Source organism: Trachypithecus francoisi, unplaced genomic scaffold (assembly GCF_009764315.1).
Source record: "Trachypithecus francoisi isolate TF-2019V2 unplaced genomic scaffold, Tfra_2.0 Lachesis_group11, whole genome shotgun sequence".
Taxonomy (NCBI): Eukaryota; Metazoa; Chordata; class Mammalia; order Primates; family Cercopithecidae; genus Trachypithecus; species Trachypithecus francoisi.
Genome location: NW_022681456.1, coordinates 37,381,989 through 37,409,984, shown reverse-complemented (window position 1 = coordinate 37,409,984; position 27,996 = coordinate 37,381,989). Strand labels below are relative to the sequence as shown.

The 27,996-nt window shown below is 42.4% G+C and overlaps 1 protein-coding gene and 1 long non-coding RNA gene across 5 annotated transcripts; both read right to left on the bottom strand.

The window, feature by feature from the left end:
* Nucleotides 1-22: 22 nt before the first annotated feature.
* HAL (histidine ammonia-lyase) lies at nucleotides 23-27,989 on the bottom strand. Of its 4 annotated transcripts, XM_033220981.1 has the most exons (21): nucleotides 27,872-27,989; nucleotides 27,304-27,631; nucleotides 26,573-26,633; nucleotides 26,439-26,466; nucleotides 25,755-25,829; nucleotides 25,594-25,666; nucleotides 25,439-25,505; nucleotides 25,118-25,155; nucleotides 24,347-24,472; nucleotides 22,107-22,246; nucleotides 19,926-19,973; nucleotides 18,807-18,954; nucleotides 17,824-17,919; nucleotides 17,667-17,725; nucleotides 16,360-16,440; nucleotides 13,253-13,318; nucleotides 13,012-13,177; nucleotides 10,398-10,532; nucleotides 3,914-4,022; nucleotides 3,745-3,814; nucleotides 23-1,725 (listed from the first exon to the last, which is right to left on the bottom strand). In XM_033220981.1, exons 2-21 carry the CDS (start codon nucleotides 27,548-27,550, stop codon nucleotides 1,585-1,587), a joined length of 1,974 nt encoding a protein of 657 aa, XP_033076872.1. In that variant the 5' UTR covers nucleotides 27,551-27,631; nucleotides 27,872-27,989; the 3' UTR covers nucleotides 23-1,584. The 4 variants fall into 4 exon arrangements, with proteins under 4 accessions (XP_033076872.1, XP_033076871.1, XP_033076873.1 ...); XM_033220980.1 differs by having other exon boundaries at nucleotides 27,304-27,975; XM_033220982.1 differs by lacking the exon at nucleotides 19,926-19,973 and having other exon boundaries at nucleotides 27,304-27,976.
* LOC117089584 lies at nucleotides 13,806-16,352 on the bottom strand. Its single transcript, XR_004439663.1, has 2 exons — nucleotides 16,188-16,352; nucleotides 13,806-14,654 (listed from the first exon to the last, which is right to left on the bottom strand). It is a non-coding gene; the product is annotated as an uncharacterized LOC117089584 (long non-coding RNA).
* Nucleotides 27,990-27,996: the final 7 nt, after the last annotated feature.

Below are 27,996 nucleotides of genomic sequence, written 5' to 3'. Positions count from 1 at the left end.
TAAGAATAAAGCGACATCATAAGGCAATTGAGACTTAGTTTATTCCATGTTTCCCTTGAAGTTCCCTTGAAGGCGTGTGTTGTCAGTTACTAATAGAGCCCTGTAGAAAACTCAGTGACAAAGTGTCATTTTGACCTGGAGGACTGCAGGGGCCATGAGAATCCAGCATTCCCCAGACTGGAGCGATGAGCACGGTCAGACCACTGGGGGCTACTGGCTCAATGGCAGCTCACGGATGACAATGCACAAATCTCATTTGTGTGTGTTCACATTTTGACGAAGAATAGCACCAAGAACAACCTTTAGGTAAACAGGCTCCTCAGCACATTTTTTGCTCTCTGTATTTCTCTGGGCAGCAGTTTTCACTTCAGTGTCCACCTTTCCGGTGGACAGGTTGCAAATCCAAAGAGTGAAAACTCTATTGTGAAGTCCACTGATGGGCCCATTTTAGATGGCAATCAGGTAGGCAAGCTGGCAAGTGTGTCTGTCCTCCTCTCCACCAGCTATAGTTTTTAGAGCCACAGTTTCAGACCACTTGAAGGGCCTTGCACATACATGCACACATGGCTGCAAAGTCACAGAGCTTAGCCTTGGGAAGCCAAGAGGTCATGTGACCCATCTTTCATTTGGACAGATACACTTAAGCCATCCCTGAAGGTCCTTTATTTTCTTGGGGGAAAAAACAGATTGGGTAATACATTCTAGGGCTCCATCTGACCTTTGTCAATAGGACTCGTTTTAATGATTACCATTACAGAAAGGAGGTTGGTTAATCCCCAGAGATTCCTTATCTGTGAAATGAGGAAGGTTACAATAAGCATGTGAATAGAGTACTAACACCTAGGAAGTGAAAATACTAACCTCAAACTCTACACATTTGGGGAATATGTGTAGTGATAAATACGAAATACACAGTTTAATAAGAGCCACCAGATAGCAATCTTTATATTCATTCCTTATCTCCTTTGCACATGAAACCCCTTGTTGGTTTTAATCACCTCTATAATTAATAGCTGAAGACCCTATTGACTACTCTTTACTATGATCCAATTAATAGAAGAAAAAAGCAGCTTGAGGACAAATTATGACTTAGAATGGTTATTTATGAAGACATATTAAGGCATATCATGCAAAGTAAAATTAGCCAAAGAAAGTCAACTGGTTGAAGCAAATTAAAAACAACAACATAAAAAGGTTAACAAAAGCCTCATGTTTTTAGAAAAAATTGCTATCAATCTGTTTCCAAATTTGAATTCATCTAATGCTAAGAGTAAAACAGGCACATACAATTGTGGTTATTCTTCTTACCCTTAAGAGTGAGTGGCCTGTTGAAATTGTTAAGAAAGAAAGAAAACTCCTACAATCTGAAAATACCTGGTAGGTCCTGAACCATGACAACAGGAACACAGTGCTGAATTTAGCAACTATAATACTGCCGTCAGCCTAACCAAAGTAGGCTTTAGAAGAACTGAAGTATACAATGGATTGATCTACCTAGGAAAGTTCTCAGGTCTCTCCTTCAGCCTAGTATTGCTTTGTGCTAAACTGACTGCCCTCTGATCTGCTACTCCATGACAAAGCCCATTAAAGGTCCTCAGTCTCCGGGATTTTGGTGGATTTCTTGTGCAGAAATTTCAGTGAAAAGGCTGTTGGAGAAAGAGGTCTTGATTCCGGAATATGCTCCATTCTGTATTTTTCGATGTATGGAGCAGCTACTTCCCAAACCTGAAAAGCAAGGACAAAACAAAGCTGAAATATTGACAACATTGTTTCCACATGCTAACTTTCCACATCAACTTCATCCGAAGTCAAAACATCCTCTATACATGACTGGACACAGCTGCTGTTTGCTTGCCTTTATTTTAAGCCATTTGACATATGACCTGTGTCAATTAGTCTTTGGTTGCATTAAAGACTGTAAATATACAAAGTCCAAAACTTTCTAAAGTCATCATAAAGATTTTAAGTTGCATACTTTTCCAAAGCAAAACAAGAAAGCAAATAACAAAACCCAGAGAATTCAGTGTGGACAGAGTGAAGGATAGCTTCTCCAGGGTCTTAGCAGGACCTACATGGTTTTTTTGTTTTGTTTTGTTTTGTTTTGTTTTTGTGAGACAGAGTCTCACTCTGTCACCCAGGCTGGAGTGCAGTAGCATGATTTCAGCTCACGGCAACCTCCACCTCCCAGGTTCAAGCAATTCTTGTGCCTCAGCCTCCTGAGCAGCTGGAATTACAGGTGTGTGCCACCAGACCCGGCTAATTTTTGTATTTTTAGTAGAGACAGGGTTTCACCATGTTGGCCAGGCTGGTCTCAAACTTCTGGCCTCAAGTGATCCACCCACGGTGGCTTCCCAGAGTGCTTGCTGGGATTACAGGTGATAGCCTGGAGCTGTGTGTTTTCTAAAGCAAGCCTTAAATGATAAAAGGAAGTGAATTGAATTTCCCTGTTGCCTTATTTCCATGCCACGGGGGCTCTGTTCCTTTGACCCTGCTACTTAAAGCATGGCCTGTGCCCCTGCAGTATCAGCATCACCTGGGGCAAGTCAGCATCTTGGCCTTCACCCAGACCTACTGAATCCACACCTGCATTTTAACAAGACGCCCAGCAGATTCATAGCCACATTAACATTGGAGAGGCACCGCCTCAGATCCTTGGTTAGTTTTTACCTCCCACCCACCAGCCTCTTTTTTGTTTAAGCATAACATCATCTCAAAGTAAAGCCCTGGATGGGCATGGTGGCATGTGTCTGTAGTCCCAGCTACTCAAGAGGCCAAAGTGGGAGGATCACTTGAGCCCAGGAGTTTGAGTCCAGCCTTGGCAACATAGCAAGACCCCCATCTCTAAAAAATTTTTTTTAATTTAATCAAATTAAGGCCCCGTTTTTGGTTTATAGCTGCGTTTTAACTGCCACCGACAGCCAAGGAGCCTTTCCTATTCTTTTTTATGACCTTAGAAAATGAATACTCCTAAAGGCTCTCACATACCTCCCTCCTAGCACCAAAACTGCCAGCAGAAAAGTAGCTTCCCCACCAAGAGTGCAGGACATGCTTAGAAATAATGGGTGTGAAAATCACAGGAAAAATCACTCCCCCAGAGCAGAGCAGCTGTTTTAAGGAAATCAAGAGATTCTAGGGAACATAACACCCCCAAGTTATTCAAAAGGTTTAAAGCACTTCAAAAACGATACTTAAAAGATAAGCCAGCACGCTGGACATCTGTACCTGGCAGCTGAGTGTATGGTCAATGTAACCAGTGGAAATACACAGGAAAGAAAAACCCGCATCTCACCAGAGCGCTAGACAGACTGAAAGTCTTCTGAAGTAAACACCTGGGCCTTGGTTTTCCCTCCAGGTCTACACAGCCATTGCACCCAGTGGTGGTAGTTGTGATAGCGTCACCCAGAAGGGAACATACTTTTGAATTAAAGAGGACATCTTGCAGGGGTGGGGAGGCATCAATGAACCTGACATCTTATTTTTTCGCCATGAATATTGTCCCAAAACTCCATTTAAAATCCATTTCTGTTTCTAATCCTTAGATATTCAACATTTGGCTGCACCCTGGGGCACGTAGTGATTATTACATGGCTTCTTAGTGGCGCTGCAAGTTGTTGCTGAAATACCTTTCTGCTCATTCCCAAGGAATAGCCAGAAAACAATAGAATAAGGCAATATTTCCCCATCCCCGACTTTGCTTTCCCATAACAATTGAAAATTAAGAAACAAGCCAAGGGGCCAGCTTGCCTTCTGCTCCAGGAGCAGCCTGTGCGCTGCCTCGATGTCTGGGGCCATGAAGCGATCTTTTATCCAGGGCCTATAGGGAGAGCACATTCACCCATCAGCCAAACATTAAGCCCTGCCAGGGTTTACCGTGCTGAACTGATGTAACTTTCAGAGACCTGTTTGATCTTACCTTACAACAGAGCGCACCAGGTCATAGACCTTCTCCAGCGGAGTGGTTGTTTTCAGGGGACGTAGAAACTCTATACCCTGGCAGGCTGCAAGGAGCTCAATGGCCAGCACTGAAACAAGAAATTCCAAGAGGGTAGCTTATGAAAGTCTGACTTCATGCTTGAGGAACGTGGATTTCCCAAAGTTGACACCCATCACCGGCCAGCTAACAGATGGTTCGTTCTCTGTCTATTGGTAGAATTAAGTTGCTTTGGTATTCAGTTGCCATTTTAACTTGTTTTCTAACCCCTTGACTGTATATTTAATGCTGAGAAGGGGAGAATTGAGACATTTACCTGAATAATTACCAGACCCACACACCTACCCAGGAAGCTGCCCATTCATTTGCACTAGCAAAATCTGCCATGCCCCCCATTCACATCCTCTAACCAAGGTTTGGTGGCCAAGTTTGGGTCATATGGGTAGGGAAGGAGGTCAGAAAGAAGAGCTGATCCTCATCTTGAGCCCCAGCTCTATTAAATAATTGTATGCATTTCATTGAAATGCTTTAAATCTCATGGTTTCCAATTCCATACGAATTGAGAGGTGGGGATACTGGACTAGAAGATGAGAAATTGCTTCCAGGTCCACAGTGAATTTCACAACTTCATCCTCTCCCATTGTGACCTGTCTGCACTCACCAGAGTTCATAATGTACTTCATAAATTGAAAGACAAGAAGTCAAATGTTTTTAATACTCTATTTGGGTTAACCACCTAGACAGTCTGATCAACTTTAAGCTTCTAAACTAATTTTCTTGGCAAGTAATGAAATCCAAAGTGGTTTAACCTTGAATTACATTTCAATAAAAAACTTCTTCATAATCTAGATTGGGTCAAATGTAAAGAAATACGGATTCCAATATTCAAAATTTATTACAGGTATTGCATATTTAATAAGTGTTCTTAGCTCAGAGAGACAATATAAAGATTTCTGCTTTAGTTGACTTGAGAACCTTTAAGCTTGAAGGCCTGAAACAGACATTACGGAGTTAGTTCCAGGGCAACTAAAGACTCACTTGCGCATTCACTGACTCCTTCAAATCTTTGACAGGGGTCTATGTGCCAGGTATTTCAAGCCAAAGAGAAGAGCAAAACTAAAAGCAACTTGAAATTTACATAAAGGTGGAAATAGGAAACACTTGTCATCCATCTTGAGCAAAGAAGTTGAGTGAGGAGTTGGCAGGTGAGAAGAGCTATTATTCATTTAAAGCCACTCAGATGACTGGAATAAATCCTGGCTTATTGCCAAATCAATGACCCTATTTCCCAGTCCCAAACCTTACAGGTATTACAAAGATCTGACTAAAGTAGCATATTCTCAACTCACAGAGATTTCATTTTGACATACTTCCATAGGAGGACATATATGAAGCAATCATGCAAATGGAAGTCCAATAAACCATGAAGATGCTAGTTCATTTTTTTGGAATCAGTATGGCAGTATAGAGGAGTGGTTAAGACAGTGAACTTGAATCAACTGCCTGGGATTGCAATTCTAGCATTGCCATTTAGTATCTGCATAACCCCGAGCACATTATTTAACCTCTGCCTTGGTTTCCTGTCCCATCAAATGGAATAATAGTACTTACCTTTTAGGGTTACTGTGCAGGTTAAATGAATTAAAAGACTGAATGCACATAAAAAATGTTCAATATGTGTTGGTGATATGATGTTACATCATGAGAAGCGTAGTCTGATAGGTAATGTCAAAGACCAGAAAAAACTGGGAAGTAAATATTTGCACAATAAATGTGAAACATGTCAGGAAAACCTTAAGTGGCTACCTCTGCAACATTTGGTTAAATGTTCTTTGTTGCTAGCAGTTCTCCCTGAATCCATCAATTGGAATTTTAAAAGTCTGACACTTTCTTGTTACAAATTCAAGGGGTTCGATGCATCTTGATTTTGCTGGATATATTTCAAATGGCTCTCATTTATTTTGAAATAAGCTGATATTCTGTGGCCTAATAATCCTTCAAATCTTCAATCTTCAAAATAAATTTCTTAAACACACTGAAAACACGTATCGGAAGAACCATGGAAACACCTTTTGGTTTTATATGATTATTATCTTCACTTTAACAGAGTATAATTCACATGAATTAAAATAATCCCAAGCAAATAAATAATGGTACCACTTAGATATGTTGCAAACATATGTTCTACTTAGATGTATTGCAAATATGTTCTCAAAGTTTTACAATTTGAACACTATTCATTTTATCTGTCTCTAAGGTTAATTTATACCTGTGTTCCTTTCTCTAAAAAAAGATGCTTCTCTTGACCTTGTAGACCTCTGCTACCCTGAGCTCTTGAAGCTATTTCCTTTGAAAAGGTTTCCCTCCTTCCTCCCATAGGCTATTACGTTTCAGGTTATGCCTTTTCCCTCGAATGCAAGGTTCTGTTCCTGGTATTCTCTCCTTATGTCTAGTAGTTTTCAGTTGCCTCCATGCAGAGAATGCTGACCTTCATCATTAATCCCAGGACATGGCTAGGTGCGGTGGCTCATGCCTGCAAACCCAGTATTTTGGAAAGCCAAGGCGGGCGGATCACTTGAGCCCAGGAGTTCGAGACCAGCCCAGGCAACATGGCAAAACCTCATCTCTACCAAAATATAAAAATTAGCCCAGCCCACTGGTGGCATATGCCTGTGGTCCAGTTACTTGGGAGACTGAGGTGAGAGAATTGCTTGAGCCCGGAAGGTGGAGGTTGCAGTGAGCTGAGATCTCACCACTGCACTCTCAGACTGGGCAGCAGAGCGAGACCTTGTCTCAAAAAAAAAAAAAAAAGAAAGAAAGAAAAAAAAAAAGATGAATCTTCAGACTTTCCTAAGCTCTGCATCTGTACTTGGATATCCCATCTCAATATAACCATATAACCCAAGACAATATATTTTGTGCACATCCCCTTTCCTTTTCCTTGTGAAACTAATGTGGCACTTTTATTCACGTGCAGATACACACACCCATTAGCTGGCTCTATTTGCTGTTTAGGCCTTAATCTTAAATACTTCAGAAACACGTTTTCTGGTTCTTTCAGACTAGATCATGTTCAGTTATTTCCTCCTAGAACTGTTTTTATAATTTTGTTAAGTGCTACAAAAAGTTACCATGTTGTTCAGTATCTACTTCTCTGGCTAGACTTAAATTTCTAAGAGGGCAAAGGCCAAGTACATCTCTTTCACTGTTTAATCCACTGTGCTCAAGTGATAGATGTCTTTCCGCCCAGTCAGGTGAATTATTCTTTCTGTGTTCCCACACTAGTTACCTGTGTAACACAGAATCACTAGTAATAAGCAGGTGCTTATACCCTATATCCAGCATCACTGGATTCCAAGATTTATAGGTATTTGTTTAATATATGTAGACAAAGCAAATTTAATTAACAATAAACGTGCTTACATGTACCCTAGAACTTAAAGTATAATAATTATAAAAAAAAAAAAAAAAAGTAGCTGGGCGTGGTGGTGCTCACCTGTAATCCCAGCTACTCGGGAGGCTGTAGCAGGAGAATTGCTTGAACTGGGGAGACGGAGGTTGCAGTAAGCTGAGATCGTGCCACTGCGCTCCAGCCTGGGAGACAGAGTGAGACTCAGTCTCAAAAAAAAAAAAAAAAAGGAAAAAAAAAGCAACTACGCACACCTGATCAGGAAGATTCCTGTTTATCCAGCCTGTTAAAATGCTTACCTGCCCCCTCATTTCTTTTTTGTTCTCTAATAAATATATTTCACAACACAGACACAAAAAACAATAAACGTGCTTGATACACAAAGTGCCTTTTTTTTTTTTTTTTTTTTGCCAACTACACGTTTCTGATATAAAAGGAGAGAACTACAATGGACAAGCTGCATCTATCATTTGGACCTATAGTGCCAACTTTACTGTCATGCAAACATTTGAGCATCCAGTCTGGGTCAGGCATGGTTCTAGATGTTCTAGGTCCACCTAGGGGTGTGATCAAGACAGGGAAGATCCCTGCCCCAATAGACCTTATATTTTACTAGGAAAGACAAGCCTAAGTATATCACAGGTATTATACTAAGTGCTGTTAGGAAAATAACAACAACAAACAAATAAAATAATGGTTGCTGCTTTAGCTGAGGTAGACAAGGAAGGCATCTCAGATGAATTCTAAGCAGTTCCAGAGATAGAATGAGTAAAGTCCTTGGGCCCAGTGCTGCAGGCAAGCAGTCCAGCAAGTGCTGAGGTAGGGATGCATTTTTTGGCAGATACAAGAACAACACTGGGGTTTCAGGATTGAAAATGGGATGGAGAGAGGTTGCAGTGACAGGCAGAAGCTGGATCATGTAACCAGCCATGTTACCATTGGCTTCAGTAAGGGGGTTGGATGTTATCTTGAGCGATAGAAAGTAACGGGTAAATTTCCCATAGGGGCATGATGTGGTCTAAATTACACTTTCAAAAGCTCATTCTAGTTTATTGTGTATGGTTCCTAGAGAGAAACATTAGTGAAAAAAAGGGGACTAAGACCCATCTAAAAAGAAAAAGAAAAAAAAATTCAAAATGGGAGTAACCAAGAGCCATTTAAGAAATTATTTTAAGAAAAAGAAAGGAAAACAAGGGGACCCATCAGAAGGAGATGACAGAGGCTGGATTGGTGTCTTTTGAAGGTAGGATTGATTTGCTGATGAACTAGATAGAAGATAATCGATAGAGAAGGGTGACTCTAAGCTTTAGACCAGAGCAACATATTCAATAGAGAGTCCTTGTGAAGAATGAACATAAGGAACACATTATGGTAGATTGATAATAACAAGTCCTAGGTCAGGTGCAGTGGCTCCTGATCGTAATCCCAGCACCTTGAGAGCTGAGGCAGGAGGATCATTTGAGCCCACGAGTTTGAGACCAGCTTGGGCAATATAGTGAGACCCTATCTCTACAAAAAATAAAAAAAATTAGCTGGGCATGGTGGCCCATGCCTGTGGTCCCAGCTACTCAGGAGGCTGAGCTGGGATAATGGTTTAATCCCAGGGAGTCAAGGCTTCAGTGGCCATGTTCATGCCACTGCACTCCCGCCTGGGTGACAGAGGGAAACCCTGTCTCAAAAAAAATAAAGAAAGAAAGAAGTGCTGGCAAGGATGTGGAGAAATCGCAACCTTCAAATACTGCTGGTGGGAACATAACATGGTGTAGCCACTTTGGAAAACAGTCTGGAAGTTCCTAAAAAGATGGGCATAGAGTTATCATGTGACCTAGCAATTCCACCCTAGAGAAATGAAAACATCATCCACACAGAAACTTGCACATGTTCATAGCAGGATTATTCATATTAGCCAAAAGGTGGAAACAAATCAAGTGTTTGAAGGGATAAACAGAATGTGGTATATTTATATGATGGAATATTATTTGGGTATAAAAAGGAATAAAGGACTGATTCATGCTACAACATGCACGAGTCTTGAAAACGTTTTACTATTAGAAGGAGCAAGATTATATGAAAAATTAGAAAAAGTAAACATTTTACTAACTAAAAAAAGATAGACACAAAAGACTACGGGATTCCATTCACATGAAATGTCCAGAATAGGAAAACAAACAACAAAAACAAAGACAGAGACAGAAAGTAGATTCGGACTAGGACTAGGACTGGGGGAGTAGGGAGGACAGGGAGGTCAGAGTTGAAGAGCACTAGTGTCCTTGTGGGCTGATGAAAACATTCTAAAATTGATTGTGGCGATGGATGCACAGCTCTGTGAATCTACCAAAACCCATTAAACTGTACAGTTTAAGTGAGTGAAGTATAAGATATGTGAATTATATCTCAACACAACCATTACCAAAAAAAGGACTGAACTCTCACATTTATCTTAAAATTGAGATATTCTTTGTCAGCCATCTGCTTCCAATACTGTTGGGTAAACTTAGAAACATAGAGAAAAATGCCTAAAGGAAAGTAATTCCTCTTTCTTTAAAAACAGAATAAACAGGCCAGGTAGGGTGGCTCATGCCTGTAATCTCAACACTTTGAGAGGCCGAAGTGGGCAGATCAATTGAGGTCAGGAGTTTGAGACGAGCCTGGCCAACGCGGTGAAACCTCGTCTCCACTAAAAATACAAAAATTGGCTTAGTGGCGCATGCCCGTAATTTCAGTTACTTGGGAGGCTGAGGCAGGAAAATCGCTTGAACCTGGGAGGCAGAGGTTGCAGTGAGCGGAGATCACACCACTGCACTCCAGCCTGGGCGACAGAGCAAGGTTCTTAATCTTCAGCGAAGATCAGAATCACCGGGTGGGTTCATTAAACACAGATTGCTCCGCTCTCCTCCTAGAGTTTCTGAATTAGCCGGCCTGGAAGGAGGCCTGAGAGTCTGCCTTCCTAACAGGTTTCCAGGTGATGCTGATGTTGCTGGTGGGCGATCCCACCTGAGAAGCACAGGCACAGTGGTCTATCAGGGAAGCCCGCCATCCCGGACTCATCAGCATTACCTTGCTCCACGTGCTCGATGACCCTGAGGGCCTTCCTGGCTGCCCATCCTCCCATGGAGACGTGGTCCTCCGTGGCCGCGCTGGTGGAGAGGGAGTCAACAGACGAGGGATGGCACAGAGCCTTGTTCTCAGAAACTGTGAGAGACCAGTGCCAGTTAAGAAGTGCTCCTCATAGGATGAGCTGTCTGAAGGACCCCTGCCTTCCACAGAGTGCTCCACCGCGTGGGATACACTCTCCAGAAGATCTGGGACATTATTCAAGCCCTGATGGTAGAAAGCTGCTTTGGGAAAAGGAAGCAGGTCATATTTTTCCCCAAGTGAGGACTCTAAAGCAATAGTGAGTTCTGAGGTAAGACGGGGATGGGACTGCTGGGTATTCTAATATAACAAGGCCAAGATGAAAACCTGGGAAGCATTTAGTATGCCAGGGAGACTAGGGGAGAAAGAGACATGATGGCCATTTTCAGGTACTTGAGATCAATTTGGTTGTGTCACCAGAATTCAGGCATGGCATTTGGGGACTGAGGCTAGACCCACAAATCTTGGGGAAGAAAATTTAAGACTTCAGAGTGTTCAAGGATGATATAAGTGGATGTAAACAGGGGCTCGATGACTGCCAGAAGTATCTGGGAGGAGGAGGAATTCTAGAGAGGACCAAGATATAGGACTGTCGAGCTTTCCAGTGCACATGAACCACTTGGGGACCTTGTTATAATAAAGAGACTAAGCTTTGGGTGGGGCCTGAGAGTCTGCTGTTCTAACAAGCTCTCAGGTGATGGCCATATTGTTGGTCTGAGGACTACACTATAAGTAGCAAGGACTTAGGTTAGGAAGTTCCCTTGCCCTAGCTTAGAAGTCAGGAAAGGTCAGACTCAAAGTCTCTTCTCTTTCTTAGGCTTTAAGAGTGGTCATGGGTGAAGTTTCCGTTGTTTCCTATGCCGTATGGGATCGTATCCCAAGATGATCTCGCTTTAAACTAGGGTCATGCTACTTTGTCAAGGTCATGCTGGTTGGCCAAGGACTTTCCAGATTTCAGCACTGTAAGTCCCCAGTCCTTGGACCCTAAACTGAGGACTATATGGATAAGCAACCTGTGGTGAGGCTTGTTCAGAGAGATAACTTACAAGGGCCAAAAAAAGAAAAACCCTAATTTTACTGCAATGAAAGCAATCCGAACAACCTCAATAGGCAGCTTGGGAAACTAAAACATATTCAAATGAGGCTTCCCAATGTCCATCATGTTCTCTAGAAATCAATGACTACTCCCCCACTATGTTATTGTGAGAAGTTTCTACCTGTTAAAGGGTTATTTTATTAATAAGCAAGTGAGCAAATAGAAGATACTGGGTCAGAGGAGGTGAATTCAGTAGCTCTTAGTTGGTTATTTGTGTTGGTTGGGAATAATATTAATAGCAACTAGTATTTGTTTAGTGCTTAAGATATGCCAGGCTTTATATGCATCAGTTCATTTAATCTTCCAAACTACCCCCTTAGGTAAATTTATCATCTCCATTTTATGCAGGTGTAAATTGAGGATCAACAGGATAAAGAGGCTCACACATCTAGTAAATGGCAGAGCTGGGCTTCTAATCTAGCGTCTACGCACGTAATAACTCATGCTATCCTGCCTTTTAGGGTAGAGTTGTTAGATAAAGTAGAGGCTGCCCAGTTAAATTTTGATTTTAGATTAAAAAACATAATTTTTATACTATCAGTATGTCCCAAATAATTCAAATTTAAGTAATCATCCTGTGTTTTTGTTTGTTAAATTTGACAATCCTATTTTAGGGTTGGATTAGTATGAATTAAAATGAGATCCTCATTAATTAAAGTAAAAGCACAGTTTTGCATGCCAAAATTCACAGGTTTGAATTCTGCTTTACATCTTGCTAGTTGTGCAATATTGGGCAAGTCTCTTAACTCTCAGATCTTCAGATACTCATCTATAGATAATAATAGCACTTACCTCAGGTGACAATTGTGACAAGTAAATGAACATAAATGAGGCCCTTAGCACTTAGTGCCAAGGACTGTTCTGATGTGTTACTCCATCTGTCTCTTACAATCTTGAGTCAGAAATAAACTATATTGAAGCTCAATGTTCATAGAGGGTATCCTGCTGCTTATAAGCATTTATTTAAGTTGCAACAACATCTTTATGTTTTTAGTGGTTGTTATATTTAGTGAAATGTATCCAAAGTTTAATTATAGGTTTGAAAGTTTAATTAAAGTTTAATTATAGGTCAGGTCAAGTTTCACCATTAACTATAAGCATCTTAGTCTTTTTCCAATAGTCTTCCAATGGAGATTTGGAAAAAAGCTGCAGAGATGAAGTTCATACGCAATGTCAAATTGCTTTCCACAGATGAATTGTCCATTACAGCCTTATTATTGTATTATTATATTTCAGTATAACAATATTGAAGTTTTAAACTATCTTTTTCTGAAAAATATTAGAATTAACCTGTTACATTTGCACTGAGAAAGCTAGGATGCAAATAAAAGTGGTGAAAAGTTAGATCTCACTCACAGACCACATTTGGTACTTCTGGGTGAAATGGAAAGACCCTTAGATGGATGGGCGTGTGTTCTGGGAAAAGGGCAGTATCCTTACCAAGGGCTGCTGCCGTGCAGTGGGCTATCATGAACCCAGAGTTCAGACCACCTTCAGCCACCAGGAAGGCAGGCAGCTCACTGAGGGAGGGATTGCAGAGCCGCTCGATTCTTCTCTCACTGATTGCAGCAAGTTCATGGATCCCAATGGCCAAGTAGTCTAGGGCCTGAAAGAGGGTCTCCATTCAGTCAGCCTATATTGGAATGTGTTTTCTGGGTCAAGAGCAGTTCAAAAAGCTTACTTTGGCTGGGTATTCGCCATGGAAGTTTCCTCCAGAAATTGTCTCTCCCCTATTGGCGAAGACCATCTTTCCAAAGAGGTTAAGGCTTGAAGATAACGTTTGCCAGTCACTTCAAGTACAACCCTTTCCCGCCCTCTTTTTTTAACGTGGAGGTGACAGTCCGTGTACAAATGTGGGATGGACAGAAAGAGACAAGTCTTCCTGCAAGAGACATAAAAGTTCACAAAAGCAAAAAACAAACAAAAGGCCTTAAAGGTAGATCATATACACCTAATTTGGAGGCCAAAAAAACATGAACCTTGAAATGATGTTTTCTTTTGAGATTAGATTCTCAAGCACCATAACCCTACTAACCTGGTGGTTAGTACCTGCCCTCAAAAGGTTTATAGCCTGAAACTAAAAACAGAGACCAACACATCTGTTTGAAAGCAAATTCTGTTTCTTCAATGGGCACTGCAAACTTGGGTTCCATAAAAGAATCTGTTGAATGGGAAATTCTGCTGATAAGCAACTACCAAAATGTCTGGAACGATCAATTTTGAGAACATTTTCGAATTCTTTACTCAGTAATCTGGTGTCAGCGTTCAACAGCAGATGGTGGCCAGTATGTCCTCATGAATCCATTTTCAGTAAGTGGCAAGTTTAAATTTGCTGAATATTATTATTCTGAGATAATCCTTTTTTTATTTTCTGTAATACTCTGTCACCCAGGCTGGAGTGCAGTGGTGCCATCTTGGCTCACTGCAACCTCTGCCTCCCGGGTTCCAGTGATTCTTGTGCCTCAGCCTCCTGAGTAGCTGGGATTACAGGCACACACCACCACACCCAGTTAATTTTAGTAGAGACAGGGTTTTGCCATGTTGGCCAGGCTGGTCTTGAACTCTTGGCCTCAAGTGATCAGCCCACCTTGGCCTCCCAAAGTGCTGGGATTAAGGACGTGAGCCACCAAACCCAGCCTGAGATAGTTCTATTCCATCACGCACTTTACTTAAACCAGCAAGCACCCAGGAAAAGGCAGTAATAGATCCTCTTTCCTGGTTCTGAAGAGCTAATCCTTGCCTCCTGGGCTCAAGAATATTCATTACCTATTAACTGAGAACTCGCTGTGTGCAAGAAAGGTTCTAACTTCAAAAGAGTTGGAGATGTATGTGTTACATAACCTAGTCAAGTGTGGATTACTCTGTTCTGCACACGTAACTGTGAGCCCATTGGGTCTAGCTCCTTGACCATGGCCTCCTCTCCATTCTCTGAATCCCTGTAGCAATGGAATTCCGCATCAATTTAGAACTTAGACATGTTTTTATTGTCCTCTAGTTGTTCCAAATTTGTTTGTTGGCTAGTAGATGAAGACAATTAGAATTTAACTCCCATAATATCCAGCATGTGTGATGGGGCTCCATATCTGCAATAGAAAATTGAGAAACATATTCTTTCAGGTAACGCCAGTATTGCAGGAGAACTCCCAAATATTAGCCTATTGGAAATTTATCAATAATTAGCAATCTTTAATTAAAAAAAAGACTTTTGACTGAAATTCTTGCTGAGGCAAGTGGTAGCAGAAGAATTTACTGCAGAATTAATTATCCCCTGCCCCATACCCGGTAATTAAATGGTAATTTCTAAAAACTATGAGATTCCCTTTAAAGGCTGTGATATAAATGTAGAATAGATACTTCTTCCCTAGAGTGAAAAGATTGGTACTGAGCTAAGACTACATAGAGTTCATAAAAACTACTATTCCATCTGGAGGATGGGGTGGTATTGAGGTGAACAGAGACCCCCAATTCCTGTGACTTATTTAGTGTGGGTTTAATTTCAGTGTAAACAATGTGAGAGAACATAAAACACACATTCTGAAGTAAGCTTGTCAAAAAACACACGAAAGCCATCTTGTGGGAAACCTTACAGAGCTATCACATAACCATCTGCTAACTCAGCCTGTGACTTGCTTTTCAGGGCTGCTGATTCAGCACTTTCTCTGGGATTTAGAACTGAGGCAGATGTGGAATAGGAAAAATAGATTCCAAAGGCGTTTGGTTATCTTCAGAGGCAGTGCTGTCTCTGTGAAAACTTTGCCAGCATGACTCCTGACTGATCACCTCAACATCTGGGGAACTAAGTAATCATGGAACATTCCATAGCAAAAAACCAGATGGCTCTGAGATAAGCCACACCATTAAGAAGAGAGGAGCTCCATCCTTGAGAAATGGAATCAGTCTTACTATTTCTTTGAACATATGCAAAAGCACTAATTTGAGCAAAGTCCGCATGACAAATAAAAACTCGTGATGGGGGCCGGGTGTGGTGGCTCATGCCTGTAATCCCAGCACTTTGGGAGGCCAAGACAGGTGGATCACTTGAGATCAGGAGTTCGAGACCAGCCTGGTCAACACAGCAAAACCCTGTCTCTACTAAAAATACAAATATTAGCTGGGCCTGCTGGCATGTGCCTGTAATTCCAGTTAGGAGGCTGAGGCAGGAGAATTACTTGAACTCGTGAGGCAGAGGTTGCAGAAAGCCAAGACTGCACCACTGCACTCCAGCCTAGGAGACAGAGTAAGACTTTGTCCCAAAAACAAAAACAAACAAAAACAAAAAAATGCCAAAAACCTCAGGATGAGCAAGCCATAACTCTTTAATCAATACTTCGGTAAGTGTTAAAAGGCTGGTCTCTGTGTAACATAAATTGCTTTCACTCGAAGCAGAGAGGCCTGCATAAGTAAACTGTCTAGCATCTCTGCAATCATATTTGTGACCTAAGTCTTCACCCTTACACCAACAACCTTGGCAGTGGGTTTTAGGGCAAGTGTCTTTGGGAAACATGTCAGCCAATGCTGGAAATATCTTCTTAAATCTTGAATGGGTCCATTTTGAAAGTACAGCATGTTAGACTTGGAACCTGAGAGTAAGTTCACAGGCCACCTCTGCCACTTACCAGCTCTGACATGGAGAAAGTCAGTTAACCTCTGGGCCTCAGGTACTGATTCATTTACTCTGTGAAATGGAGCAATGGAACTGAGAAGCTACACAAAATGATTGTTTCAGTAGATCTTAAAATTACCAGCTGCAATTGTATAATTGCAGGTTAGTAGACAATCAAAAGATACAGGATTATCTGTTGCGCTGTTCAGTTCTATGGTAATGATGTTCTTCACAAATGCTATTGTATCATTCACCACACCATGGACCTAAAATACAATCAGAATAAGGTAGATGACCCATTTGATTACCTGAAGATACCAATATTAATATAGAAGATCTGATCTTAAAGTTATAAAGACTACAGAAGATCTTATCTTAAAGTTATAACCATGGAAATTATATTCTGTTCATTTTGAACATGAAGATAATTTTGTTATAATTCTTTTGGGTTTTCACTGAAACAAATTAGAATAAATTCATTATCACATATATTCACATTAGATCAATCTATACAAAGCAGCATGGTGTGGAAGAATGCCAACTCTAGACACAGGTGGATTCACTCCCAGGTTAGAGGTAGGACTTGGACAAGTTCCTTAGGTTTATAGTTAAAAGAGAGGAAGACTTAGGAAACAGACAATAGCACTTATGGCTTTTGAGAAGTACATAAAATAATGCAAACAAATTCTTAGATGTGACTCACAGAGATTACTCAAATGGTAGCTATTATCCAAGGTGGTAAAGTTCATAAAGCATGAAGGTATCACATTAGAAGATGCTCACACAGAAGGCAGCTATCCTGTACAAACCCCAAAGATAGCCACAATGCTCTAAAGCAGCACCTGGCTTCTGGTTTCTCCCAGAAGTCAAGGAAATAATCATCTATCTGTGTGATCTTGGGCAAGGTACTTAATTCTGTGCCTCAGTTTCCCCATTGCAAAATGGGAGAAAGAGTATCTTTCTCATAGTTGGGAAGATTAAATGAATTAATACATGAAAGATAAAGATAATACATGAAAGTGATAATGGTGCCTGTCACATAGAATCTGCTATCATTATTAAAATATCAGGGAGGACTTAATCTTCCTGTAGATCTAATTTGACAATTCTTACCCATAGGTGTTTTGATCTATTGTTTAATAAGCTAGCTAGAAAAGATAACTTGCTGAGTAAAGGGAAATGAGGGTATTTATTCTAGAGAGGACTCTATTACACCATAGACTGAAACTTGGCACAGACTGAAATACTCTGAAAGTAAGTTGAACAATCAAAAGAAAACAAATAGTTCGCCATATAGAATAGAAACTTTACAACAATTGCACACATAAAGGTAAAATATACATAACTTTTCATAGAGTCAGTAAGAAATTTGGACTATAGTTGACCATTACATGTTTTTCTAACACTTTCCTGTTTTAAAATTCTTCATCCTGAACCTGGGGAAAGAAAAACTATTGGCCTTTTTTATTGACTTTTTTTTTTTCACTCTTACCTGTGGACAGCAGCGCAAGGTGTATGCATCCTGGACGCGATCACAGAACCTGTGACTCTCTGTGGAAGAGGCGGAGGGGGTGAGACAGGGGTCATATTACCAATTCTTTTCACAAAACACATAACCAAATAGGTCACTCCCATAAACATGGTCAGACCTGCTATTTCTGATGGGTGGTGATCTGAGTCCAAGAGTGACCGAAACCGAAAAGCAACTTCAATTTGCCCACGGTGAGGTCGAAGAGCATGAATGTCTAGAATTGATGGAGAAAAAGTCTGAATAATTCCATTATTTTTTTAAAGATGGGGGTCTCACTACGTTCCCCAGGCTGGTTTCAAACTCCTGGGCTCAAGCGATCCTCCCACCTTGGCCTCCCAAAGTGCTGGGATTACAGGTGTGAGCCACTGTGCCAGGTCGAGTAATTCTGATATTCGAATAAATGACCATCAAAGGCTCAGGACCATTTACAGTGCTGACACAGCCCTCAAAAGTCCCAGGGGTCCTTAGCCACCACTCAGAATTAGAAACTTACCTCCAAAAGCACAATTTTCCTTGTTGACTTGATTCTTTCTACTTTAAATATCTGATAGCAAACTATATGTTGAGACCACTGGGAATTCCACTCAAGACACTGGGCCTACCTTAAAGGAATAGGGCTAATAACAGGAGGGAGCCCTACAGTGGCCTACTTTAACTCGGTTACTTTTAGACAATGTTCTGCCCTTTTCATATTATAGTTGGGGGGTCGTCGAAATTCACTACTTTCTAAATAAGCTACCAATTCGATAGTTTTTCTTTCCCAATTTTCTAGTCGGGACCAACCCTAATCCTACTGTAGTTCTAAAGTCCTGTAAAAAGATTCCTAAGACAACACAGAGCTTGACGCACCCAGATCCCCAGGTGATCTGAGGCAAGTCACTCAACTTCCGGGCTCTGTGCATCTGTAAATTGCGGTTATTTCAAGGATCAGGTGAGCCGTAGCTTAGATGAAGAAGCAGCACACTGGGTATGCCATAGGCACTTGGATTTTCTCCTTCCCTACCACTTGCCCCCACCACTTCTGTGTCTAAAGACCTCAGTCACCCCACCCCACCACCTCTGGTTGAATGAATAACAACTGCAAGGAAGAACTCTGCTGACCAGTGTCAAAGGCTTTGGTGGTGCCCTTCAGCACCTCAAGGGTCAGGGCTGCCACAATGTCAGCCTGCCGTGCAATAGCACTGGCTCTTTCTACAGCTTCGCAGCCCAGGGATGTGATCATCTGCGTCCCGTTGATGAGTGCCAGGCCCTGTTGGGGGAGAGAGCAAAGTTTCCTATTGTAACAAACCTACATACCAGTGGATTTTGTATCTTTTGCTTTCATAAGAGAAAAATTAGCCAGTCAGTTGAACTATGTTTGTTTTCTAAAGTATGGAACAGTAATGTTTATTTAAGCCCTTGAAGAATAAGTGCTATCATATGTGAACTCATAAGCACAAATCTGGCAAATGAAATACTTGTTAAGTATCCCCATTCCCAAAGCAGCAATGTAGCTCTGGAGTGTAGACTGCACATAGAATCTTTAGTGCATTAGGTTGCATTTCTTCTTTAAATTCTTACTGTTATTGATGAGACATCCAAAAAAAAAAAACTAATTCTGGTCCAAGACTCTTAGCTTAGAGCATTCTAAGCATTCTAAGGAATTTTGGCTGAGAACATCTGTCTCTCAGAGATCCTAACAGAACTCAATTTCAAGTTTTAAATTCCTAAGAGACCCCCCTGTGCATTGTGGCATGAAGAATCTTTTTTCTTTTTTGAGATAGGGTCTGACTGTGCTGCCCAGGCTGGAGTGCAGTGGCTCCCTGCACTGCACTCCATGGCTCACTGAAGCCTTGACCTCCAGGGCTCAAGTGATCCTCCCACCTTAGCCTCCAGGGTAGCTAGGATTACAAGTATGCGCCACCATGCCTGGCTAATTTTTGTCTCTCTTTTTGGGTAGAGATACGGTTTCACCATGTTGCCCAGGCTGGTCTCAAACTCCTGAGCTCAGGCGATCCACCCATCTTGGCTTCCCAAAGTGTTAGGATTACAGGCATCCACCAGCATGCCTGGCATAAAGAATCTTTTAAATTCTTATGGAGGTGACCCTTCTTCAGGGATGAACTTTAAACAAACACACAAGCTGCATTTAAGGAACCATTGAGGCTGAGATTAAAACTGAAAATACAGCATAAATAAAGACTTATGCACTATGAACATATTTTCCTTGAGTTTCCTTACCTCTTTTGGTTTTAAAATAACTGGTTTCAATCCATGGGCTTCTAGGACCTATAGAATGATTAAAACTATGAAAATGGGTATCAAATGAAATACTAGCCTATTTCCAATATCATATGGAATCCAATAATAGCTCTTTATGCCCAAAAGTCCATCTTAGATAAGACCTATAGGAACTGGCTCTACTCATGTTCTCTGGTCTATTCTCTAGTTTTGTTCTTTATTCATGAAAGCAGACCTACTTTTTAAGTAATTTTTGTACTGAAATCAGGGGCTCCGTTGTCTACAGAATCAACCCGAAATTTTGGTCTCTAGATCCTTCGTGTTCAGTTTCCACCTTAATGTTCACCTTTTTTACCGCTGCCTCCTGACATACATGTATCTGACACACATACATGCATCTGTGTTGTGCTTAGGCTGGACTCCTTCCTGTTCACGCTCCCCTGCCTCCAGAGCTTGACCTAAAAAGTCCTCTAACCTCACTAATGCATCATTTAAACACTGGCAAAACCTTAGAGCAGGGCTTTTGTGGCACACGTGTGAGCACCAATGAAGAAGGGATTATAAAATTCCCTCTACTAGATGGAGACAGAATTCGGAGGGGGAATGGGCAGAACAGTCTTTCCTTGAAATAAAAGAAGTAGAGAGTCATTAAGTTAAGGTCCCTCTGGGAAAGAAGGAAGGGGAAGTTAAGGTAAGAGAAGGATAGAGTGGTCCCATTTACTATGTCAATTTCACAATTAGATTCAAGTATCAACTAGAGGCTGGATTCTGTTCTGGGTGTTGGGGTGGGTCTAGGAGTAGGCAAAATGAAGACAGGCAAGCTCAGGGGCAATCTGAGCTGAGTAACAGCACATTCAGTGCAAGGATGTGGGAAGTGGGTGGGGTGCAGTGGAAAACAATCATGTAAGGTGCTAGGAGAGCATACAGGAGGGTCACAAGGAACTCAAGAGGTAGGAAGTGGAGCAGCAGAGAGGAAAGCTTCTTAGAGGGCTTTTCTTTTTTTCTTTTTCTTTTATTTCTTAGACACCCATCTCTGTCACCCAGGCTGGAGCGAGCACAGTGGTGCAATCCTAGCTCACTGCAGCCTTGAACTCCTGGGCTCAAGTGATCCTCAGCTTCCTGAGTAGCTGGGACTACAGGCACAGGCTACTGTGCCAGGAAAATTTTTAAATTATTTTTTGTAGAGGTGGAGCCTCGCTTTCTTGCCCAGGCTGATCTTCAATTTCTGGCTTCAAAAGATCCCTAGAAGACATTTCAGAAGCAGAAATTGGAGAGAGAAGTACGTATTTGTGCCAGACCCTCTGCCCAGCACATTCCCACTGCAGGCAACCTCCAGTTTCTGCAATGCAGAACCACACATAGAAGGGATTAGGGGATAACATGACAAACAAGACCACTTTAAGTTTAACCTTTATCCTGAGGACAATGGGAAGCATTACAGGTTTTCACTAGAACATGCTTGAATTTGCTGTTTAGAAAAGTCAGGGTGATTGCTGTGTGAGGGTGGTTGGAGGAAAACACAGTCCATAGGGAAATAATCAAAGACAAGGCTGCATGGAAGACAGATGATCTAGAAGTTGCATCCCCAAAAGGATTATCTATTTCCTTAGCTGTTTCCTCTTCCGGGGCCTTCTGCCCTTTTCACTTACTATCAGGGAACCTTCCAGCAATTCATCAGGGATAATACATTAAATGATGCTTTGTGCTGCTGTAATGAAATTCAGACACAGAAGAAGAAAACACCAAAGCTTTATCAAAAACAGGCTTTTTTGATTAGCCACTAGGGTAAGAGGGAAAAATGAACCCTGCTTTCCAGAAGCCATATAGTAAGTGCTATGAGCCACACTGCTGCACCTGTGAGACCAGCTCCTAATTAAAATTGTGACAGTGTGTGACCTTGCTGCTAGGCACTGGAAATGTTGTAGGTGCAGGATAAATTATTGGGATTAACAGTAGCAGTTATACCTTTTCACCAAGGTGATTACCAAACCCAGAAGGCTGACAGCTAACAACAGTCTTGCCTCATCTGACTTCTAAGCTTTCATTGTCTTATCTATACAGTAGGGATAGTAGAGGCTCCCTCACTGAGCTATTGTAAGGATTAAGTGATACGAAGCATGCAAGCACAGTGGTGTCCAGCCTAGGGCAATTGCTGCAGATGGAAGCTGTTGTAAGTCTTACATATTTAGCATCAGCCCATCCACTCTTTGGAGACCACATCTTCCCTTCTCCAATTAACCCAAGAGCAAGATGAGAGAGTGGAGCAAGGTCTCCACTGGCACCAACGGTTCCTTTCTCCGGAACATAGGGCAGGCAGGAGGCTGGGAGAGAAGTAGGTAGCAATTAGTTCAAGAGTACTGCATTCTGACTCTCCTTGCTTTGTCAGTGAGTGCACCCTGCCCCCTACCCTGCCTCCAATAGCTATCACTTTATGGCATAAACACCTGGGGAAAGACAATTCTTCAAACCCAGCTAGTATGTAAGGGACCTAGATGAATTGCTATAGAAAGAAAAAGAGGAGAGAAGGAGGAAGGGATGGCTGGAGAGAGAGACAGCAAGAAGGAAAGAAGGGCCGGGCACAGTGGCTCACGCCTGTAATCCCAGAACTTTGGGAGGCGGAGGCAGGCATATCACTTGAGCCCAGGAGTTCAAGACCAGCCTGGGCAACACGGTGAAACCCTGTCTCTGCAAAATATACAAAAGTTAGCCAAGCGTGGTGGCGCATGCCTGTATTCCCAACTACTGGGAAGGCTGAGGTGGGAGAATTACTTGAACCCGGGAGGTGGAGGTTGCAGTGAGCCAAGATCGTGCCATTGCACTCCAGCCTGGGCGGCAAAAAAAGGACCCTGTCTCCTAAATAAATAAGAAGAAGGAAGGAGGACACTTCTGGACGCAAAGCCCTCAAAATCTGTGTGCTCTAATCCGACCTAGTACTTCCACTTGTAGAAATTTTAGCAATGTATCTTAAAGATGAGATCGGGAGCTAGCTGGGTTTTTTGTCTATTTTTGTTTTTTACAGTTCATTTATTTATTACAGGAAAAATAGTTAGAAATTATCTAAATATGAAGTTAAAGGACATTCATTTGACCAAGTTTAGCCATTCAAAGCTATTGGAAAATGTTTGGAAACATTGGAAAAGTAATATAAAATGTTCCAGAAGGTAGTGGTGCACCAAAGCATTAACAAGGTTTCCCAGGGGAAGAGAAGTCATAGGCAACTGAGTCTTTTCATTTTGCCAGTCACCAAGTCTACACCCCACTGCCCCTTATAAACACATGCCATTTTCTAAGAAATTCCCAAAAAGTTACCAAAAAAGAGGCTTCATTTTTCTGAAATAAAATCAGATTCCTGACGGCAGCATTTTTTCCAACTGTTAAATAATATCAGTTGGGTATGGCAGTGCCATCCACAGACCAGCTTCCGCTCAAGTTCACGCTGGGGAACTCTCAGAGGTACCTTAGACTCACCCATAAAGTCCAGGTGGGTTTAAGGTTGGAGTGCTACTGTCTGGGATTTTAGGGCTATATAGTATGGCAGACCAAGGTAGGAGTAGAAATAGGTGTTGGAATCACTACTAGTCTGTTCAGCACAGCCCTGTGGACAACAGACTGTTCATTCAAATTGCTCTCCACTCATTGGCATATCCTATTTATGTGCCACTTGCGTCCATAACATGGAAGCTCAATATGTTTTGCTCCTTGTGACTGCTTCAGCTCTGCTTCTCTTCCCTCTCCTTCGCCTCAAAGAGTTCTGAGTCTCCACTGACCTAGAAGGCTTGTCCTTACCTGTGAGAAGGGACAATACCTTCAACCACTGCAAATCTGGTTTCCACATTAGAATTTTCCTATCCAAGAAGAAAGCTCTAGAGTTGAGTTCCATCATATCCTGCCACTACATGGCTTCTTGATTACAAAGGAGTCATTAACCTCTTTGCATTTCTGTTCTACCCTTGCAAGAAGTTGGATTTTAGTGTGCAAGTCTGGCCATCACCTGGGGGGCATTACGATTTCAGATTCCCAGGCACCAACCAGAACTACTGAATTGGCCTTTGGGATGGACATCGATATCATTGTGCAATTTTTCTAACCATATTCGTGTATCATTTACTCTAAGGTTCTTCTAGGCAGGCTTGAATGTAAGGGCAGACTTAAGGGTCCTGTTCTAGTCTTGAAAATGACAAATGCTAGGGAAAGGGTCTTGCAGAATAAGTTTAAGTTCACAGGAGTAAGCATCTCTGATTGACTTTCTCCTCTTCCCCCATCTAACTATTCTTCTTTTTGCCAAGTGCATTTCTCACTCATTTCAATTATTCATGTCTTCTTATCTCAGGTAAGATTCCTCAGCAAATGGCCAATCAAGTCTACCCTGTGGTACATGCCCAGCCTCCACAGAGGTTCCATCTGGGGAATCATTGCATTACCATTAAACATTTCGATAACTTGTTTGAGGGTCTCCAGGGAAATGCCACTGTATCCTTTGGCTAAGACATTGATCCTTAAAGCCAAGAGCATCCGACACCTTTCAGGAATTAGTGGTTTCCCAACACCTACAAAACAGAATTGATGTTTTTTCCAAGAAAAGCAAACTCCTTTCTATCTCCTGACAACCTCCCTCCCTCCCTCAAATCTTTCCCATATGTAGCCCAGCCTGCTATTACCTTCTCCTCTCGGCTCAGGTAGTTGGACTACTCTCCCTCCTGCCTGTCTGACTTGTCCAAGCCCCATCTTCCTGACAAAGGTGAAGACCCCAGTTTTGCCTTCTCAATTCCCCCTTTCAGGATGTTTCAGTGAACCCCTGACCCCCCACTCACCTTTAGAATAGCATCCAGAGTCCTTAGCACAACTTCTTTACCATTTGATGGGTGCTGATTGGTGACAGTCTTTCCCATCTCACTATGCCCATCCTAACTCATTCTCTGAGTTCCAGGCTTTATTGCCTTCCCTGAATGCAACACTCTTTCCATGGGATGGGACATGTGTTCTTGTACCAACCCCATCCCTCCACCTGGCCCACTTCTTTTTCTGAGGCTCAGCTGATTCTTTCTGCATCCCTTCCCACCTCAGTACCTAGTTCTTGAAATGCTGTTTTGAGAAACTAGCTTTTTGTGACTATAACTGGATGACTCACACTGTGCTGTGCTTTATTCATCTAATCACACAAGATCCAGGAGGTACTCAACACTTTGACTTACCTGAAGAATGCGAGCGTACTAAGTTGACTTGAAGCTCCCTGCAAGAGAAAGGTAAAAATCCTCTTAGATACACTGCAGTGAGAAAATGTTCCCTCAGCTGGGAAAATGAAGGGAATCATGGTCAAATCCTTGGAGGGACAGAAGGAAGGCAATAGGAGAAACCAGTCAGCCTGGGTTTTCAATACCAACTCACATGCAAGTTAACCCAAGCTTCATTCTCTGATCTGTAAATTGGGGCAAATGTGAATTATTTCCCTTGTTGAAAAATATTTCAAAGATGAGGGTAGGTAGAACATGAACATATGTGTGTTTTAAACTTACTGTAGCTTATTGATAGGAATTACAGTTCTGGCAAATTTCCCGAAACCTGTAGTAATACCGTAAACAACTAGAATAAAAAGAGACATTATACAATTAGATGCAGGGATTTTTGTTTGTTTATAAAAAATATTTATAACATAAAGATAAAAGGATACCTGTTTTCTCTTTTATGATGCTATCTATGACCTCCCTGGATTTCTGCACCCTCTTCTCAGCGGTTGGGGTGAGCTAGGAAAATGTGGATCAGAACTGAGCACGCTAAAGTCTTCCACAGGCAGCAAAAACAGCCAGTCATCTTTCCCCTCCCTCCCCATACCTTTATTTTGTAGTGTCCCTTTCCCAAGTTGACCAGATCCTCCGTGGTCAGACTGTCTCCATCTAAGTCGATGTACTACACAAAAGAAGGGGATCTCAGTGAGTCTGAACAGCTTCATTATTCTAACCAGAGTAGTGACACCTCCAACAGAACTGAACTGACACTTCAAAGATCTGATCACCGCACAAAACATGAACATGCTAAATAAAAAGGCAGCTTGTGTAAGAGGAGGCAGAGTGGTACAAAAGCATAATGCCTTTCCAAGCCCCCTTTCCCTACTATAGAGCTGGATAAAGCCCTGTGGTTGGTTGGTTGGTTGTTTTGAGACAGACTCTCCCGCCCAGGCTGGAGTGCAGTAGTACAATCACAGCTCACTGCAACCTCCACCTCCTGGGTTCAAGTGATTCTTGTGCCTCAGCCTCCCAAGTAGCTTGGATTACAGGTGCCCACCACCATACCTGCCTAATTTTTGTATTTTTAGTAGAGATGGGGCTTTACCATGTTGACCAGACTGGTTCTGCCCACCTCAGCCACCCAAAGTGCTGGGACTACAGACATGAGTCACTGCTCCTGGCCAGCCCTGTTGTAATTGACAGTGTTTACTCAGAAGTTATACTGGCTTTCCTCCCTCTTAAATAATGGGCCTTAATTTTCTGAAGAAAAATAAAGTGGTTTGAAGCTTACCTTTTCAGGTTCCCGGTACTTGCTGTATCTGTATCCAGGTAAAGGAATATATAGGGTGGTGTGGAAAAACCCCAGCCCCACCATATGCAGGAGCTGCCCCCAGAGCAGACCAAAGAGCCTGTGGGAAAGGATACAGATAAACTCCTTCTGGTTGAGATGGAATGAAGTCAGGAGACATGGCATCACCCTCTATAACTAAAACAAGAATGCACGGGGACTCATTACAAACCACATTGTACAGCCATGTTCCCCCTGATAAACCAAGGAAGGGCCCATCATTGGCCCATGAATTATATAGAAATGGCTGCTTTAAAACCACTTCAGATGGTTTCATGTGGTCTTAGCATCTTTATGTAGGAGGAGAGCAAAAAGCAGAGAGGTAGCTGTCAGGGCAGAGACCAGGGGTTAGATGAAAGTTCAAGACGGAATTCCACTTCCATCCCCATTCCCAGCTTTATTTTCTTTTAAATCTGAACTGATGCTGTGCTGCTGGCCTCCAGTCTAGGGGTGGCAGTGAATTCTTTTGAAAGGCAAAAGGACCTTCAAAATCCCACTGCAAAGGGATTCAGACCTGCAGCCTTGAGTATCGGTCTAGTCTTTGTTATTTACTAGCTGCTGGAGTCTGGGTAAGTTACCTCCTCTCTGATTTCTCCATGGCTATCAGAGGTGGAGGAGAATGCTACCCATCTCACAGGGTTGTGTGAAGACTTAAGATCCCCAGAAGCGTGGCAAGTGCCTGCACAGAGCCAGCCTCGGCAAGCCTGACCTCTACCTATCATTTTCCCTGATGTGGGGGTTCAATGCTGCAAGGACTAAGCCAGGACTAAACCGCACCCGTTCACGGCCCTCTCCTGCAGCCACTCACCCACTTCCACGAACTCGTTGTCCTCTAGGGCCACTTCGAGCCGGTCCCCATTGTCCAGCAGGCCCAGGCCCTTGCAGCGGCGCACAAGGAAGTGCACATCATCCACGGAGCCGAAGCCACCATTGTCAGGCTTATTCTTGATATAGCGCCTCACCGCCTCTCGGCCCAGCCAGCCAACAGTGAGCTGCGCGTCTTGGCAGGGCACTGCCAGCCATTCCCCACGGACATGCACCGTGTACCTGGGCATAGCTCTGCTGCAGCCTGAGGTCCTCAGCTGGTCACAGGAGGGGAGAGCTTTAAGCAGGAGTAGCTACTGGGGTGTGGTCAGCTGGAAGGACGAGAATAGATTTTCAAAACACTCCCCGTCCTTCGCCTTTACTCATTAATGCATTGGGCAAATATTTATTGAGGTACCCGCTGTCCCTTTGATTTTTGTAGCCTAGTAGGGGCAGGAGCAGGGGATGCAGGCGGGCGAGCCTCCTGTCCACCTTCTATCCAGACCTGCTGCCAGAAAGGCCTGGGGTCTCCCACCCTGGGAGGTGCTGTTCTTGTCCCTCATGGCAGCTACCTGCTGCTGGCCCCCTTTCTTCAGGGTCCCCAATTTCTCTCTCTGCCCTCGTTTCTGTCTGTGTACTCTGCCATTAAGGGCAGCTTATAAACACCATGTTCCTGTCTTTATCTGAAATTACTCAA

What these genes read in the sequence shown, in the direction of transcription:
- HAL (XM_033220981.1), bottom strand. Translation starts at nt 27,550, where the DNA reads ATGCCCAGGTACACGGTGCATGTCCGTGGGGAATGGCTGGCAGTGCCC. An exon ending in ATTCCTATCAATAAGCTACA is followed by an intron (nt 25,156 to 25,438) that starts GTAAGTTTAAAA and finishes TTTCTCTTGCAG; the next exon opens with GGAGCTTCAAGTCAACTTAG. An exon ending in CTGCACGGCAGCAGCCCTTG is followed by an intron (nt 10,533 to 13,011) that starts GTAAGGATACTG and finishes GGTCTCTCACAG; the next exon opens with TTTCTGAGAACAAGGCTCTG.